This window comes from Salvelinus sp. IW2-2015, linkage group LG7, assembly GCF_002910315.2.
Source record: "Salvelinus sp. IW2-2015 linkage group LG7, ASM291031v2, whole genome shotgun sequence".
NCBI classification, from domain to species: domain Eukaryota; kingdom Metazoa; phylum Chordata; class Actinopteri; order Salmoniformes; family Salmonidae; genus Salvelinus; species Salvelinus sp. IW2-2015.
Genome location: NC_036847.1, coordinates 24,542,461 through 24,558,351, shown reverse-complemented (window position 1 = coordinate 24,558,351; position 15,891 = coordinate 24,542,461). Strand labels below are relative to the sequence as shown.

Below are 15,891 nucleotides of genomic sequence, written 5' to 3'. Positions count from 1 at the left end.
CTCCTCTCACTGTGGAGGGGGGGGGGGCGTCTGATTCAACCCCCCAGTCTCTCTAGCAACAGAGCTGTTTGGAGTGGGACAGGGAGAGGAGAAGAGAGAGAGAGATAGGACGGGGATGGGGGAGAGCCAAAGTACCTATGGGATTAGAAAAGATGAGGGGGGAGAAAGCAAAAGGGAAGAGATGAGAGAGCGAAGAGAGAGTTAGGAGTTGGAGTGGTGATAGTTTATGTGGTGATAGCGTGATTAGGGCTGCTGACATGTCTTCCTCCTGCTAAAACGCCCTGTGATGCTGATGGAACACATAGTTACCACAACCATTCAACAGCTCGGTCTCCTCCAGCAACGCAACATTCACCTTGTGGTACTATGCTGAATTATACAGACAGAGAGCATTTAAAACACCAAACATGAGCGTGCGCAAACGACACAGACAAGACACTGACCACACACACACACACACACACACACACTACACACACACACACACACACACACACACACACACACACACACACACACACACACACACACACACACACACACCCAACACACAACACAACACAACACACACCACACAACACACACACACACACACACACCACAACACACACACACACACACACACACCACACACACACACACACACACACACACCACACACACACACACACCACACACACACGCAACCCTTCAAAGGGATCAAAATCTCTTTAACCAAATATGGATGGCGTGTAATTGACTCTGGGCTTGATTATCTCTCTCTGTTGTGGACACAGACAGGCACCCAGCCTGTAGAGCTGGGATCTACATGGACACAGACAGGCACCCAGCCTGTAGAGCTGGGATCTACATGGACACAGACCGTAGCACTGGACATCTCAGGAGAGCTGACCCAGGGGTGATTTTTCCTGCACCCTGTTTGAGTTGCTCCATATTCTTCTCTCCTGTGTGCTGATCCATATTACTCTGCTGAATCATATTCACTGTTCTCAATGCTTGAATAAGAAAGCCATCTTGTTAACATTCACACTACGAGCCCTGCATCAGCTAATGGCCTTGGGGGTTAGGATATTTTCAGATTTTCATGACTATTATGTTTCAGATATATTTTTCCTTATAGAACTGATACACACACGTGCATGTGTAAAGGACGTCACACTGCTTGCTTAGTGAGTACACTTCCTCCCGATTGGGCCCACAGTTGGTGCGAACTCGGGACCTCTGCTTTGCTAGCACACGTGACCGCTCTCCTAAAGCCTCTTACCAGTTGGCGTCACACTAAAAGCTAGCTATTTGCTGTCGCAAGGGGGGACACTTCAGGCTGAGGAATGAGTTTCACACATCCCCATGTGGTATACATGCATGTGCTCACACACACCTTACAAAAAATACACGTTAATAAACAAATCACGGGGAAAATAAAAACACATCTATATCATATGAGTGAGACGTGGTTTTGGGACAGGTGTGAAGTTTCAGCTGTTTTCCCCTCATGAAAAAAAAAGTTTCCACCTTTTACTTTTTTTTCTCTGGTTTCTTTTTTACCACATCCAGCTACTTCTGGTCTCCCATCCAGGAACCAACCCTGCTTACCTTCAGAGGCAAACTAGTAATGCGATGCAGGATACTATGTTTCTGGAATTAAATTGCCAAAACTTGCAACTGGAAAAAAGGCAGCGAAAGCAAAGGCCAGTGTAACATAACCAAAGATGGGGAAAATTGCAGGAAACAGGGAGACGTTTTATTTAATCATGTTATCATTTTAAAAAATCCCTGATAAAWTTTTTTGGGGCAACCATTTAGATTTTATTTGTTTTCACATTTCRAAATTATTTCCTTGAAATGTTTTGTTTTTGCTATCAATATTTTGGGTTTTATGTTTTGCTTTCAATATCRTTATTTTTGTTTGCAATAGTAAGAATTTTGTTCTCGACTTCAGAAGTTTGCTTGATATTAATTGCATAAAAGTAACTCACTCACTAGAAGATTGCACCATATAATAACACTATTACTCTATTTAAGGTGTTTAAAGCGGCAATCCTTAATTGAAACAATAACAAAGTGTTTTCCCCACCACAGTTTCAGTACAAATCTGAGGGATGAGACTGGAGAAATGTCCTGCTCTCAATCAGTAGACTACGCTATGGATGCGAGGGCTGTCCATGATATCAAAATGATCGTTTTAACCATGTTTTGAGGCTATACAGTGGTTGTTTACATCTACTTTGTTTCGAACATTGGAGTAAAACATTTTATATTTTGGGTTCTGATGGGATACAACAGTTGAATTAAGCTCAAGAGGCATTTATACGTTATATTCTTCAAAAATCAACGGGTACATATCATTAATTTATATGGATGTAGCAACTAAGGATTACCCCTTTGACAGGCAGTGACCTTCATACAGCAGAACTATGTCGCCATTTGCACATGATCCATTAACCTACCTCCCAAAAATGTATTCTGTCGACTGTTCCGCAAATGTCCCGCAAAATCGTTGCCTTGGCCCACATTTGGGATTTTTAGTTGTGGTCGCCCTAATTTCACGAGTGGAAACATTGCTACTGTTAACACCATCCTTTCACATGTACGGAGAATAACATTAGTTCAACCAAACATGTGAATCTGCAATTCCACATGTCAAAGTGAGATTTTTTATACAGTTGGAGTTTTCTTACATGTAAAATATGATTTTCACATTTGCAATTGAAATTCACATGTGAGGTGAAAACATGTTATTTTCCTCACGTGAAAAAGTGGTGTTAACATGTGAACTCTAAATGTAATACTGCTAATTTGACGTGCTTTTTTTGTAAACACACACACACACACACACACACACACACACACACACACACACACACACACACACACACACACACACACACACACACACACACACACACACACACACACACACACACACACACACACACACACACACACACCCACACACACACACACACACACACACACACAGAGGCCTCAGTTTCCTCAGGCAGGGTATTGAATGTTTCCCTCTCTGTCTTCCAGTGTGCAGATGCAGGCTCGGCCCAGTACAGCTTGTCCCTGAAGAGGGTGGCAGTGGTGGAGGACTTCTTCGACATCATCTATGCCATGCATGTGGAGATGGGTGCCGACCCTGGTAGAGCACCTAAACACGCTGGCCAGAAGAAGACCTACAAAGCGGTAAGAAGCCGTCCCGCAAGTGATTTATTTTGTCCCTCCAAAGTTTTTAGAAGAAAAAAAAAATATATATATATATGTTTTGGGGGGGTTCGTTTTTTCTAAAAAAAATACTAAAATCACCCAGTATTCTGCTAAGAATGAGTTTCATTTAGGAAATCTGTTCACCAAGTATTTTCCACAAATGAAAAAAGAGACATATTGTATGTGATTGTGTCTCAATGTAATCAAGGTATGAAATTATTGTTATTTTCAAATACAATCTGTTTGGGGCTTAGTTGTGGTCAATTTGCAGTGTACAAATTATTATAATTATGATCCGGCCCCCTCATCATCCGCGCCGACAAAAATCGGCCCTCGGCTGAATCTAGTTGCCTACCCCTGCTAAAGACTGTACTAAAACATATTCTTCCTATTCTCTTAGAGACTGCCACATAAAATATACATATTATAGACTGGCTATTTCTTATTCATATCATCAGTAGCTACTAAGGAAAAAAGGCATCCTYAACGGGAGACAAAAGTAAAATCCATACATACCACATAATCAACAGCATATGCATTCCCAGATTAAATTGTTTTATGGTGTATCTGTAATCACCCAGTCCTAGTGTATTCACCCAGTGTATTCAGCATCTAGTTAGGTCTGAGATGCCATGTCTGTGTCTGCAGCTGGGAGGTCTTTGTCTGTTTTGTGAGATAGTTTTTTGGGAAGCATGGCTGTTACACCCCCCAGGGACCAGGGCCTTTTCTCCCTCTTGCCTCTCGCCCCTGCCCCGTAGAGAGGTCCTGTCATGTCTCATAGTACGTACCCTTTTGAGAAGGCACTGAGCGCCATTGGGGCATAATATGAAGCTGTCACTGTGGCCTTCTGGGAAGTGCAGATTCCTCTGGGTGGCCTTTCCTTCTCCTCTGCCTCTGGGGGAAGGAGAGGGGGGGGGRTGAGCTGGGCACCCCTGCTGCCTCGCCATGGTCACATGAAGGTCGCCTTGTTTAGCAGGGAAATGCCAGGGGAGGCAGAGAAGCAGAGATAAACAGGGAAGGGAGCTAGAGCGTGAGAGAGGGAAATATACAGCCAGGTCTGAAATGATTGGCACCCTTGATAAAGATGAGCAAAAAACACTGTATAATATAAATAATACAAATACTGAGCTATGTTATATGCTACAAAAAGTGGGAAATTATATTATTTTATACTAATACAATTGCTCAGAGAAAGAGATTTAGTTTAACAAGTAATAAAAACAATCTGAAAAAGATTTTGTTACGGTTCAGCCTTATTCTAAAATGGATGAACTAAAACATTTTCCTCATCAATCTACACGCAATACCCCATTATGACAAAGCGAAAACAGGTTTTTCGAAAAACAGAAATACCTTATTTACATAAGTATTCAGACCCTTTGCTATGAGACTCGAAATTGAGCYYAGGTGCATCCTWKAGATGTTTCTACAACTTGATTGGAGTCCACCTGTGGTAAATTCAATTGATTGGACATTATTTGGAAGGGCACACACCTGTCTATATAAGGTCACACAGTTGACAGTGCATGCCAGAGCAAAAACCAAGTCATGAGGTCGAAGGAATTGTCCGTAGAGTTCCGAGACAGGATTGTGTCGAGGCACAGATCTGGGGAAGGGTACCAAAAAATGTCTGCAGCATTGAAGGTCCCCAAAAACACAGTGGCCTCCACCATTMTTAAATGGAAGAAGTTTGGAACCACCAAGACTCTTCAARGAACTGGCTGCCCGGCCAAACTGAGCAATCGGGGGAGAAGGGCCTTGTTCAGGGAAGTGACCAAGAACCTGATGTTCACTCAGACAGAGCTCCAGAGTTCCTCTGTGGAGATGGGAGAACCTTCCAGAAGGACAACCATCTCTGCAGTACTCCACCAATCAGGCCTTTATGATATCGTGGCCAGACAGAATCCACTCCTCAGTAAAAGGCACGTAACAGCCCATTTGGAGTTTGCCAAAAGGCACCTAAAGACTCTCAGACCATGAGAAACAAGATTCTCTTGTCTGATGAAACCAGGATTGAACTCTTTGGCCTGAATGCCTTGCCTCACGTCTGGACGAAACCTGRCACCATCCCYGCGGTGAAGCATGGTGGTGGCAGCATTATGCTGTCAGGATGTTTTTCACCGGCAGGGACTGGGAGACTAGTCAGGATCGGGGGAAAGATGAACGGAGTACAGAGAGATCCTTAATGAAAACTTGCTTCAGAGCACTCAGGACCTGACTGTGGTGAAGGTTCACCTTCCAACAGGACAAGGACCCTAAGCACATAGCCAAGACAACATAGGAATGTCCTTGAGTGGCCCAGCCAGAGGCCGGACTTGAACCAGATCAAACATCTTTGGAGAGAACTGAAAATATCTGTGCAGCGACGCTCCCCATCCAACCTGACAGAGCATGAGAGGATCTGCAGAGAAGAATGGAAGAAACTCCCCAAATACAGGTGTGCCAAGCTTGTAGCGTTATACCCAAGAAGATTTGAGGCTGTCATCACTGCGAAAGGCGCTTCAACAAAGTACTGAGTAAAGGGTCTGAATACTTATGTAAATGTAATATTTGCAACAACAGAAAATGTATCCTGTTTTTGCTTTGTAATTATGGGGTATTGTGTGTAGATTGATGGGGGGGGGGGCATTTAATCCATATTAGAATAAGGCTGTAACGTAACAAAATGTGTAAAAAGTCAAGGGGTGTGAATACTTTCCAAATGCACTGTAAGTAGATGGTAGAGTCAAACGGTCAGGGCTTCGGCAGTAGCCAAGAGAGAGAGAGAGAGAGGTTGTTGGAGTCCTTGAGGGAGGATTCCTTCCTCATTCCTCACCATGCCACATAACACAGCATTAACATAATCATTGATCTCAGGCTTTAATAACAGTTCATGCCTCCTTTGCTCCTGTCCTTCCTGACCTGTGCTTTGTCCTCTGACCTTTCCCCTGGCACAGATAGCGGAGACATATGCCTTCCTGCCCAGGGAGGCAGTGACACGCTTCCTAATGAGCTGTGGAGAGTGTCAGAAAAGGATGCACATCAATCCCAACACTGCAGAGTTTAAAGGTAACTAACTTCCCAGTCAGTCTACTGGTTCCTTTTTATTAATTTACTGCATATATTTATTCAGTCATTAAATCCTTGTTTGAAAAGAAAGGCTTCTTTCAATTTGATATCTATCTGAATAGCAACAATGCCAAAGACTTCTAATGCATCGTTATAACATGTATCACCTTCCTACTGCCTTTGTTAAAATTATTAATTGCAATGCTACCACAAATAATGAAATATTTAATTGACTGCTAGTACATTTATAGCTCCATATTCGTTGTGTTTCACACCCTCAACTCAATGTCCAATCTGTCGTTTAAATATATCTTAGCTCTCTGTGTATGTTTCGTCAGCCAATTAAAGGTGTGGACTTTGGTTGAAAGCAGAGGCCATCAAATGATGTAAGAAAGACCCAAGAGGTCCTAAATTATGAAAGAGATGTTCCAAGAGAAGTAGCATGGGGTCCCTCTAGTGGCCATAGTGTGGAACACAGAGGGCTTCCCATTTAGTTTACAGCATAGTTGTCAAACTCATTCCACGGAGGCCCGAGTGTCTGCGGGTTTTCGCTCCTTCCTTGTACTTAATTGATGAATTAAGGTCACTAATTAGTAAGGAACTCCCCTCACCTGGTTGTCAAAAACCTGCAGACACTAGGCGCTCCATGGAATGAGTTTAACGCCCCTGGTTTACAGCATTAGAACAGCAGTCCATGACTCCAGATCAAATCAAATCAAAGTTTATTGGTCGCGTACACAGGTTTGCAGGTGTTATAGCAGGCGCTGCGAAATGCTTATGTTTATTGGCTCCAACAGTGCAGTAGATTGTATCTCAAATAGAATACAAATACAAAAGAGAAATCAAAACAAAAAATCAAGAAATATAGAGTCCAATTAACAATCCAGAGTAGATATATTAGAGTGAGCATGTGTCAGAATCCAGAATATAAATATGTGTTGTGTATAGACAGTATACCATTTGGAAAGGAAATATTAGGATGAGCTATTTTGAGAATAGAGTATATACTGTACATACACAGTGAGAAAACAACAGTATATAACAGAATATGAAAAAAAGGGCCACAGTGCCTACTGGTTGTCATTATTGCCTTAAAATCAGAGACTGCTTCTAATTAAGATCAGAGAAACCAGAGAAACCAGATCAGATGAATGAACTCTCTGGTCAAAGAAAACCAATAGACAGTGTAGGGGAGTGGCAGAGCCCAAAGGGAAAGTGGGAGAAGTCAAAAAGTTCTAAAGGCATCTCTGTTTGGTTTGAGCAATGAGAGTTTTGTTCAGTTAAAGTGGTACAAAAGAGATCATACCTGGCTTGTTTTACTTGATTGTTTGTCTTGAAAAACATCTTACTGTATCTATCTCTATGTCAGTGGAGGCTGCTGAGTGGAGGACGGCTCATAATAATGGCTGGAACGGTGCAAATGGAATGGCATCAAACCATGTGTTTGATTTATTTGATACCATTCCACCTATTCCGCTCCAGCCATTCCCACGAGCCCGTAATCCCCAATTAAGGTGCCACCAACCTACTGTGCTCTATGTTCTGTACAGAAAATGATCGACCAACATCCCTGGTCCCGGACCTCATTGACTACAACATGCCCCTGACGGCCACCTACCTGAAACAGATGAAACTACAGTGCATGACTGCCAATGAGCGGGTAAGGCATAGTGTGTGTGCGTGTGTGTGCGTGCGTGTGTGTGAATGCTGTGCTGTGTGTGTGTGAGAAAGAGAGAGGGGGAGAGAGAGAAAAAGAAGAGAGTGACGTTGGTGTGTGTGGGGGGGCTGATTGAGAGAAATCATCAACATTTCTCACATATCCACAACTTTCTATTACTTTGTGAGTTGGAGAGACACTGAGAGGTTTACATTCTCTGGAACCGGAGGACCCATTCAACTGTAATGTTTTGCAAAAATAAAATCCCAGATTGACTCAGTTCATCATCTTAGTCTAGAATTTCCCATTCAGCACAAGGCATAGGCCTACTAGAAATTATAAAAAAGTGTGATTTTTTTTTAAAGATGGAGGGGTGGGAATCAACAAATTAACCAAACAAACCATAGGAGGCAGCAGCAGATTTACCAATCAAAATCTAAAGACACCAAGAGATTAGACTGTATGCCACTGTAGGATACTGAACTCACTGTACCGTGATAGTAACATCAGAGGCAACGCTCCGCCTTGTTCTCCTCCAACACTGGACTTCAATGCATACCCGTGCAGTAGGATTTTTGTGAAATCACCGGAAGGATAGAAGTGTTGTTGACAAAGAGAGGAAGCATGTATTATACAACTTGCTGTTTTTTATTTAGGTGAAAACCAGGACCCTATCTAGGTAAGAGCTATTCCCTGTGCTTAAACCCATGTTTAGTAATGTGTATTTTACACATTTATATTTATTTACAATATTGACAATAATTTGATCCATCGTCTGTGTTGGCTAGTAGCAATATTATGCCTACTAAACATATTTTTCAGATATTGTAATGATGCAGCTCACTGTCAGTTCCRTTTTGAATGAATCTTGCCTTTGCGTSCCCAGATGACATTATGGCAGCAGGGAATGTTAGCCTATGTCATCATGATGTCACTTTTCACAGCTTTTGTTTGGAGATTGTGCATGTTGTTTAGACATGCATAAGTGGCTAAATTAATCTCTATAACTCTCTGCCACTCTCTCTCCCTCTCTCTCAATCTCTCTCTCTCCCCTCTCTTCCCCTCCTCTCGCTCTCTTTATTATGTCATGCATCACTAATAGAGCCTTCAGTAAATGCCTCAGTCCTCTACAGAACCCTCAGAGGGGTGTGTTGTGTTTCCTCAGGAGGATAGCAGTGTGTGCTTAGTGCTTATTGTACTGTACTGTATGTGTGGGGTTCTGCCAAACGTGTTCTCTTGCATTCATGATATATTTCAAGGTTTTTATTCAGAGGCATTAGCAAGTGTATTCATAAATTAGCTAACCCCATCGGCAAAACCCTTGGCCTGGAAAGAGCAGATTTTGTTTTCATCATGCATATAAACCAGGGCTGCTTGTAAGTAGCCTAAATTACTTAAGTTAGCGAGATCAGGCGGCTTGCAAGGCTAGCTTGTAAGTAACCACTTTACCAAAGTATTGGTCATTCATTCTACAAGAGGACCAAAAGCATGTTGATTGGCGGCGACAAGACAACACTGAGATGTTGACAGAGACAATATCAAATATGGACGTATTGTGGAGGTTGTTTCTCTGTGTTGGGTTGCTTCTCTGTGACTAGGTACTCCAGTGTATTGCAGAATGTTACATTCAGAGTTGTTGTCCTCCCTGTTGGTAGARGTTCAGTAGCAGGTAGCCTGGTGGGTAGGAGCGTTGGGTCAGTAACCCAAAGGTTGCTGGATCAAATCGCTGAGCCGACAATGTAAAAATCAGTCTTTCTCTTCCTGAGGAAGGCAGTTTACCCCGAACAACAACTGCTCCCTGGGTGCTGATGGGGCGCTGATGAGGTGAATGTTAATTAAGGCAGCCCCCCACACCTCTCTGATTCAGAGGGGTTGGGTTAAATGTGGAAGACACATTTCAGTTGAATGCATTGTTGTACAACTGACTATGGACCCTTCCTCCCGCTATATAATAAAACAATGTTCAGCACCACCATCGTTGTAGTCTGTGTTTGTTGTTTATTTTCCTCAAGCTCTGGCAACGAACCCACTCTGGTCCATTCCTGTCTATGTTCCGCTATAGTGAGCATGTTTGAGGTTTCTTCTTTCCACAGTTAAAAATAGCAGTACTGCAAGTACACATTATTTAACAGGGAGATTTTTTCCCTCATTCTTACCCTTTTGCTGTCAAAGTTCCACAGTGGTGTTGGCAGTGTCAGGAGAAAATGGCGTTGGCTAACTGTGACTGTGTACAGTGCTTTCTATTGACATTTGTAATAATGCATATTATTATGTGTGTTTGACATGTGTACTGAATGCTCGCTCACATGAAAATAGTGTATGTGATTTTACTCCTGTAGTCTGCTGCTCTCTACAAGTTAATGTGGGAGAGGTGGAAAAATGATTGTTATCGATCAATAATGACAAACTTCCTGGCATTGACAACTTAGATGGAAAGCTACTGAGGATGGTAGTTGACTCTATTACCACTCCTATCCGTCGTCTTTAATGTGAGTCTAGAGGAAAGCCTTTGTCGACAGGCCTGGAGGGAAGTCAAAGTCATTCCGCTACCCAGTGGCGTTTTTAGCTTGTATGGCTCCCTGGGCGGACCCCTCCCCTCCCGCCAATGTAAAAAAAGCACCATTCTGCACTAACTATAATTTTTATTCAGACATTTGGAACAACACAAATCAATAATCATAATATTTAAAAMTATATAAATATAAAAATATATACAAAAATAAGACTCATAAATATCAAAAAGAAGTAACAATGACAAATAGAAACACATTTGTGTTGATTTGGCACTGGAGCATCAATACATTACCCATCCCTCAACACTGTCAATCAAGAGTCAAGACTAAACCAATTCACCTTGGTGGTGTGCAGACTGGTTTTATATTATTCTTAACGATTTCGCTCAAACCATAAAAAATGCAACAATATGTCTGTGAAACTATATATTCACAGTATTATGTGATTTATTTGGTAGCATTTCGTAGTGTGACTGATTTTACTAATTGCATTAGCACTGTACAAAGTTAGAGGTGAGCTTTTTGCTAATTTCTCTGTAAACAATGGGCACTCAACATGTACTGCACTGACACAAGAAATTGACAATAAGAAGATTGTGGGAGCTGTACTGTGAGATTTCAGTGCAGCCTTTGATAATATTGACCATAATCTGTTGTTGAGTAAATAGCTTTTTTTATGTAAGCTTCTCAAACATGTAAAGTGTGTGTACTGCAGGGCAGCTCTCTAGACCCTCTACTCTTTTCTATTTTACCAATGACCTGCCACTGGCATTAAACAAAGCATGTGTGTGCATGTATGCTGATGATTCAACCATATACGCATCAGCAACCATAGCYAATGAAGTCACTGAAACCCTTAACAAAGAGTTGCAGTCTGTTTTGGAATGGTTGGCCAGTAATAAATTGGTCCTAAACATCTCTAAAACTAAGAGCTTTGTATTTGGTACAAATCATTCCCTAAGTTCTAGACCTCAGCTGGATATGGTAGTGCATGGTGTGGCTGTTGAACAAGTTGAAGAGACTAAATCACCTGGTGTTACCTTAGATTGTAAACTGTCATGGTCAAAGCATAGATCCAATGGTTGTAAAAATGGGGAGAGGTCTGTCCRTAATAAAGAGACGCTCTGATTTTTGGACACCACACTCCACAAAGCAAGTCTTGCAGGCTGTAGTTTTATCTTATCTTGATTATTGTCCAGTCATATAGTCAAATGCTGCAAAGAAAGACCTAGTTAAGATGTAGCTGGCCCAGAACAGAGCCACTTTTGCTCTTTATTGTAATCAGACATGCCACCAGAGGTGTTGAGAACAAATTCAAGGAAACATACAGTATTATACAGAGCCATGAGTGTATGGAACTCCCTTCCATCTTATATAGCGCAAGTGAACAGCAAATCTGGTTTAAAAAAACGAATAAAGCGACACCTCGCGACATGTATGTGTAACTGAACGATACCCTCACACACACACTACATGTTAATGTTTTTAAATGTATATCAATTGTATAGTCTTTAGTCTGTAATGTCTTGTTCGTTATGTGTCGGACCCCAGTAACACTAGCTGTCACCATTGGCGTCGGCTAATGCGGATCGTAATAAATTAAATACAATCAAATCTTCAGCAGCCTATTCAATCGTCCTCAGGGACGAAATCGTAATTTGAGAAATGTCTCAATCTTTCTCTCCTCTTTCTCTATCTCTCTCTCTCTCTCTCTTCTCAGGATGAAAGTTCGGTGAGCAGTGAGGACATGGATATGGCTGAGCCCACGTGGGTCTCTGCTGAGCGTCCCCCTGTCCCTGAGCTCAGTCCCCCCAATGGAGGGATGGTACACAGCCCACAAGCCGCATTGAAAGAGGAAGACGGTAAGCCTTTTCGTGTGTTTGTGTGTGAGAGTGTGTGTGTTTTTGCGTACTGTATGTTTGTTTGTTTACAGTATGTCCCTGTTTCYATTGGTTGAGTGGGATTTGGGATGTACAGTCGTGGCCAAAAGTTTTGAGAATGACACAAATATACATTTTCACAAAGTCTGCTGTCTCAGTTTGTATGATGGCAATTTGCATATACTCCAGAATGTTATGAAGAGTGATCAGATGAATTGCAATTAATTGCAAAGTCCCTCTTTGCCATGCAAATTAACTGAATCCCCCAAAAACATTTCCACTGCATTTCAGCCCTGCCACAAAAGGACCAGCTGACATCAGTTGAGTTGTAGCAGGGAGTTGCGTTCCCTCTTCTCAGAGGCGTGCGTAACAGTCAGTGATTCTCTCGTTAACACAGGTGTGAGTGTTGACGAGGACAAGGCGGAGATCACTCTGTCATGCTGATTGAGTTCGAATAACAAACTGGAAGCTTCAAAAGGAGGGTGGTGTTTGGAATCATTGTTTTTCCTCTGTCAGCCATGGTTACCTGCAAGGAAACACGTGCCGTCATCATTGCTTTGCACAAAAAGGGCTTCACAGGCAAGGATATTGCTGCCAGTAAGATTGCACCTAAATCAACCATTTATCGGATCATCAAGAACTTCAAGGAGAGCGGTTCAATTGTTTTGAAGAAGGCTTCAGGAAGCCCAAGAAAGTCCAGCAAGTGCCAGGACCGTCTCCAAAAGTTGATTCAGCTGCGGGATCGGGGCACCACCAGTACAGAGTATGCCAGTATGCCTGCTGCCATCAGGAATGGCAGCAGGCATGTGTGAGTGCATCTGCACGCACAGTGAGGCGAAGACTTTTGGAGGATGGTCTGGTGTCAAGAAGGGCAGCAAAGAAGCCACTTCTCTCTTGGAAAAACATCAGGGACAGACGGATATTCTGCAAAAGGTACAGGGATTGGACTGCTGAGGACTGGGGTAAAGTCATTTTCTCTGATGAATCCCCTTTCCGATTGTTTGGGGCATTCGGAAAAAAGCTTGTCCGGAGAAGGCAAGGTGAGCGCTACCATCAGTCCTGTGTCATGTAAACAGTAAAGCATCCTGAGACCATTCATGTGTGGGGTTGCTTCTCAGCCAAGGGAGTGGGCTCACTCACAATTTTGCCTAAGAACACAACAATGAATAAAGAATGGTGCCAACACATCCTCCAGTTTGGTGACGAACAATGCCTTTTCCAGCATGATGGAGCACCTTGCCATAAGGCAAAAGTGATAACTACGTGGCTCGGGGAACAAAACATCGATATTTTGGGTCCATGGCCAGGAAACTCCCCAGACCTTAATCCCATTGAGAACTTGTGGTCAATCCTCAAGAGGTGGGTGGACAAACAAAAACCCACAAATTCTGACAAACTCCAAGCATTGATTATGCAAGAATGGGCTGCCATCAGTCAGGTTGTGGCTCAGAAGTTAATTGACAGCATGCCAGGGGGCGGATTGCAGAGGTCTTGAAAAAGAAGGGTCAACACTGCAAATATTGACTCTTTGCATCAACTTCATGTAATTGTCAATAAAAGCCTTTGACACTTATGAAATGCTTGTAATTATACTTCAGTATTCCATAGTAACATCTGACAAAAATATCTAAAGATACTGAAGCAGCAAACTTTGTGAAAATTAATATTTGTGTCATTCTCAAAACTTTTGGCCACGACTGTACGTTAAGCAGGTGTGGGAGAACCATGTACTAGTAGTATAGGATAGGGAGCACTTTGTGCTTCTATTAATGTACTAATCCAACCAAATCCATCATTATGTGTTGTGTTTCACTACCCCACCCCAACCTCAATCATCCCTAATGTCTGAGGGTTCTCCAGCCACCCCCACCTCCATCCATGACTAACTCATGATGGGAAAGTGGACATCCACTAAGAAACTACAGATATTAAAAACTCTAGACAACCAGACACTCTGGTTACCAGTTTGTATTGAATAGTATATTCAAAGTAAAAGTCACAGATTTTGCACTGGCTGGATTCTAGCTAGTCAACACAATAGAAAAAAGCCATATTTACATTTACATTTAAGTCATTTAGCAGACGCTCTTATCCAGAGCGACTTACAAATTGTGCTGAGCCCTCACAGGCTCAGCACAACAATGGAAATGCCTGTGAGAGGGGCCTTTTAGATTTGGATGGGGGAAAGGGAGACTTTGATGGCTTCCCCTGCCTCAAGGAAAAGTTGATGGTAGAAATGAGTCGTCTTCGTGGTTTAACAGCATAACCCCACATTAGTGTTATTTTGACAGATTATTACTGTTCACTTGTACTTTGCATGCCACCCTGTGAGGTTCTGTTTCCCCCTTAGCTTCTCCCCCATTACATCCTCCTCTACCATCCATTCACATCCTCCCCTACCATCCCTTCACATGCTCCCCTACCATCCCATCACATCCTCCCCTACCATCCCATCACATCCTCCCCTACCATCCTAATAGCATCCTCCCCTACATCCACACATTCCTGCCTTACCCATGCCCATCACATCCTGCCCTAGTCATCCTCCCTCACATCCTGCCGATTACCAATGCAGAGTAAACGCGCCAGATTCACTATCCTCCCCTCACCATCCGCTATCACATCTCGCTGCCCGTAGCAACTCGCCATCTCACAGCTCTGCCCTAGCCATCCCACCATGTACACATCCACTCTGGGGCACCCTTCTACATTCCTATCCATCACTGCCTTACATCCATCACATCCTCCCTACCATCCTATCACATCCTGCCTTAACATTCCAATCTACAGCTTTCTGCCCTACCTCCATCACATCCTCCCTACCTCTCCATATCACATCCTGCCTTACCAATCCCATTCACATCCTGCCTAAATAGCCATTCACATCAACAATCCTGCTTACCATCCCATCACATCCTGCCCTACCATCCCGCCTACACCTCCACATCCTCACATCCTTGCTACCATCCCTACTCACATCCTGCCTTACATCCACTACATCCTGCCTTACCCATCCCTCACATCCTCCTTACCATCCATCACATCTCCCCCTACATCCATCCACTCCTGCCCTACCCATCCATCACCTCCTCCCTGCCTTACATCCCAGCGCCATCACCTCATGCCTTACATCCCATCACATCCTCCCCTTACATTCATCATCATCCTGCCCTACATCCCATCACAGTCCTGCCTTACCATCCATCACATCCTGCCTTAACCGCATCCGCTTATCACATCCCTCTCCTACGCACTCCCATCCAACATCCTGGCCTACCCATCCCATTCACATCCTCCCCTAATCCATCACATCTCCCTACCATCCTATCACATCCTCCCCTACCATCCCATCACATCCTGCTTACCCATCCCATCACACATCCTCCCCCTACATCCCATCACATCCTCCCCTACCCATCCTATCACACCTCCCCCTACCATCCATCATACATCTGCTTACCATCAATCACATCCTGCCCTACATCCTATCACATCCTGCTTACCATCTCCTCACACATCTCTCCACATCTTCCACACCATCCATCACATCCTGCCTTACCATCCCATCTATCTCCTGCCATCA

General features: G+C 43.2%; 1 protein-coding gene across 1 annotated transcript in view; it reads left to right on the top strand.

Annotated features, from left to right (window-relative positions):
• LOC111966653 (nucleolar protein 4-like) overlaps positions 1 to 15,891 on the top strand; it is a 45,415-nt gene that overhangs the window by 17,581 nt on the left and 11,943 nt on the right. The window contains exons 2-5 of the mRNA XM_023991508.2: positions 3,034 to 3,189; positions 6,147 to 6,258; positions 7,809 to 7,918; positions 12,149 to 12,290. Coding sequence (XP_023847276.1) covers positions 3,034 to 3,189; positions 6,147 to 6,258; positions 7,809 to 7,918; positions 12,149 to 12,290 — 520 coding nt within the window. The remainder of the gene's footprint in view (positions 1 to 3,033; positions 3,190 to 6,146; positions 6,259 to 7,808; positions 7,919 to 12,148; positions 12,291 to 15,891) is intronic.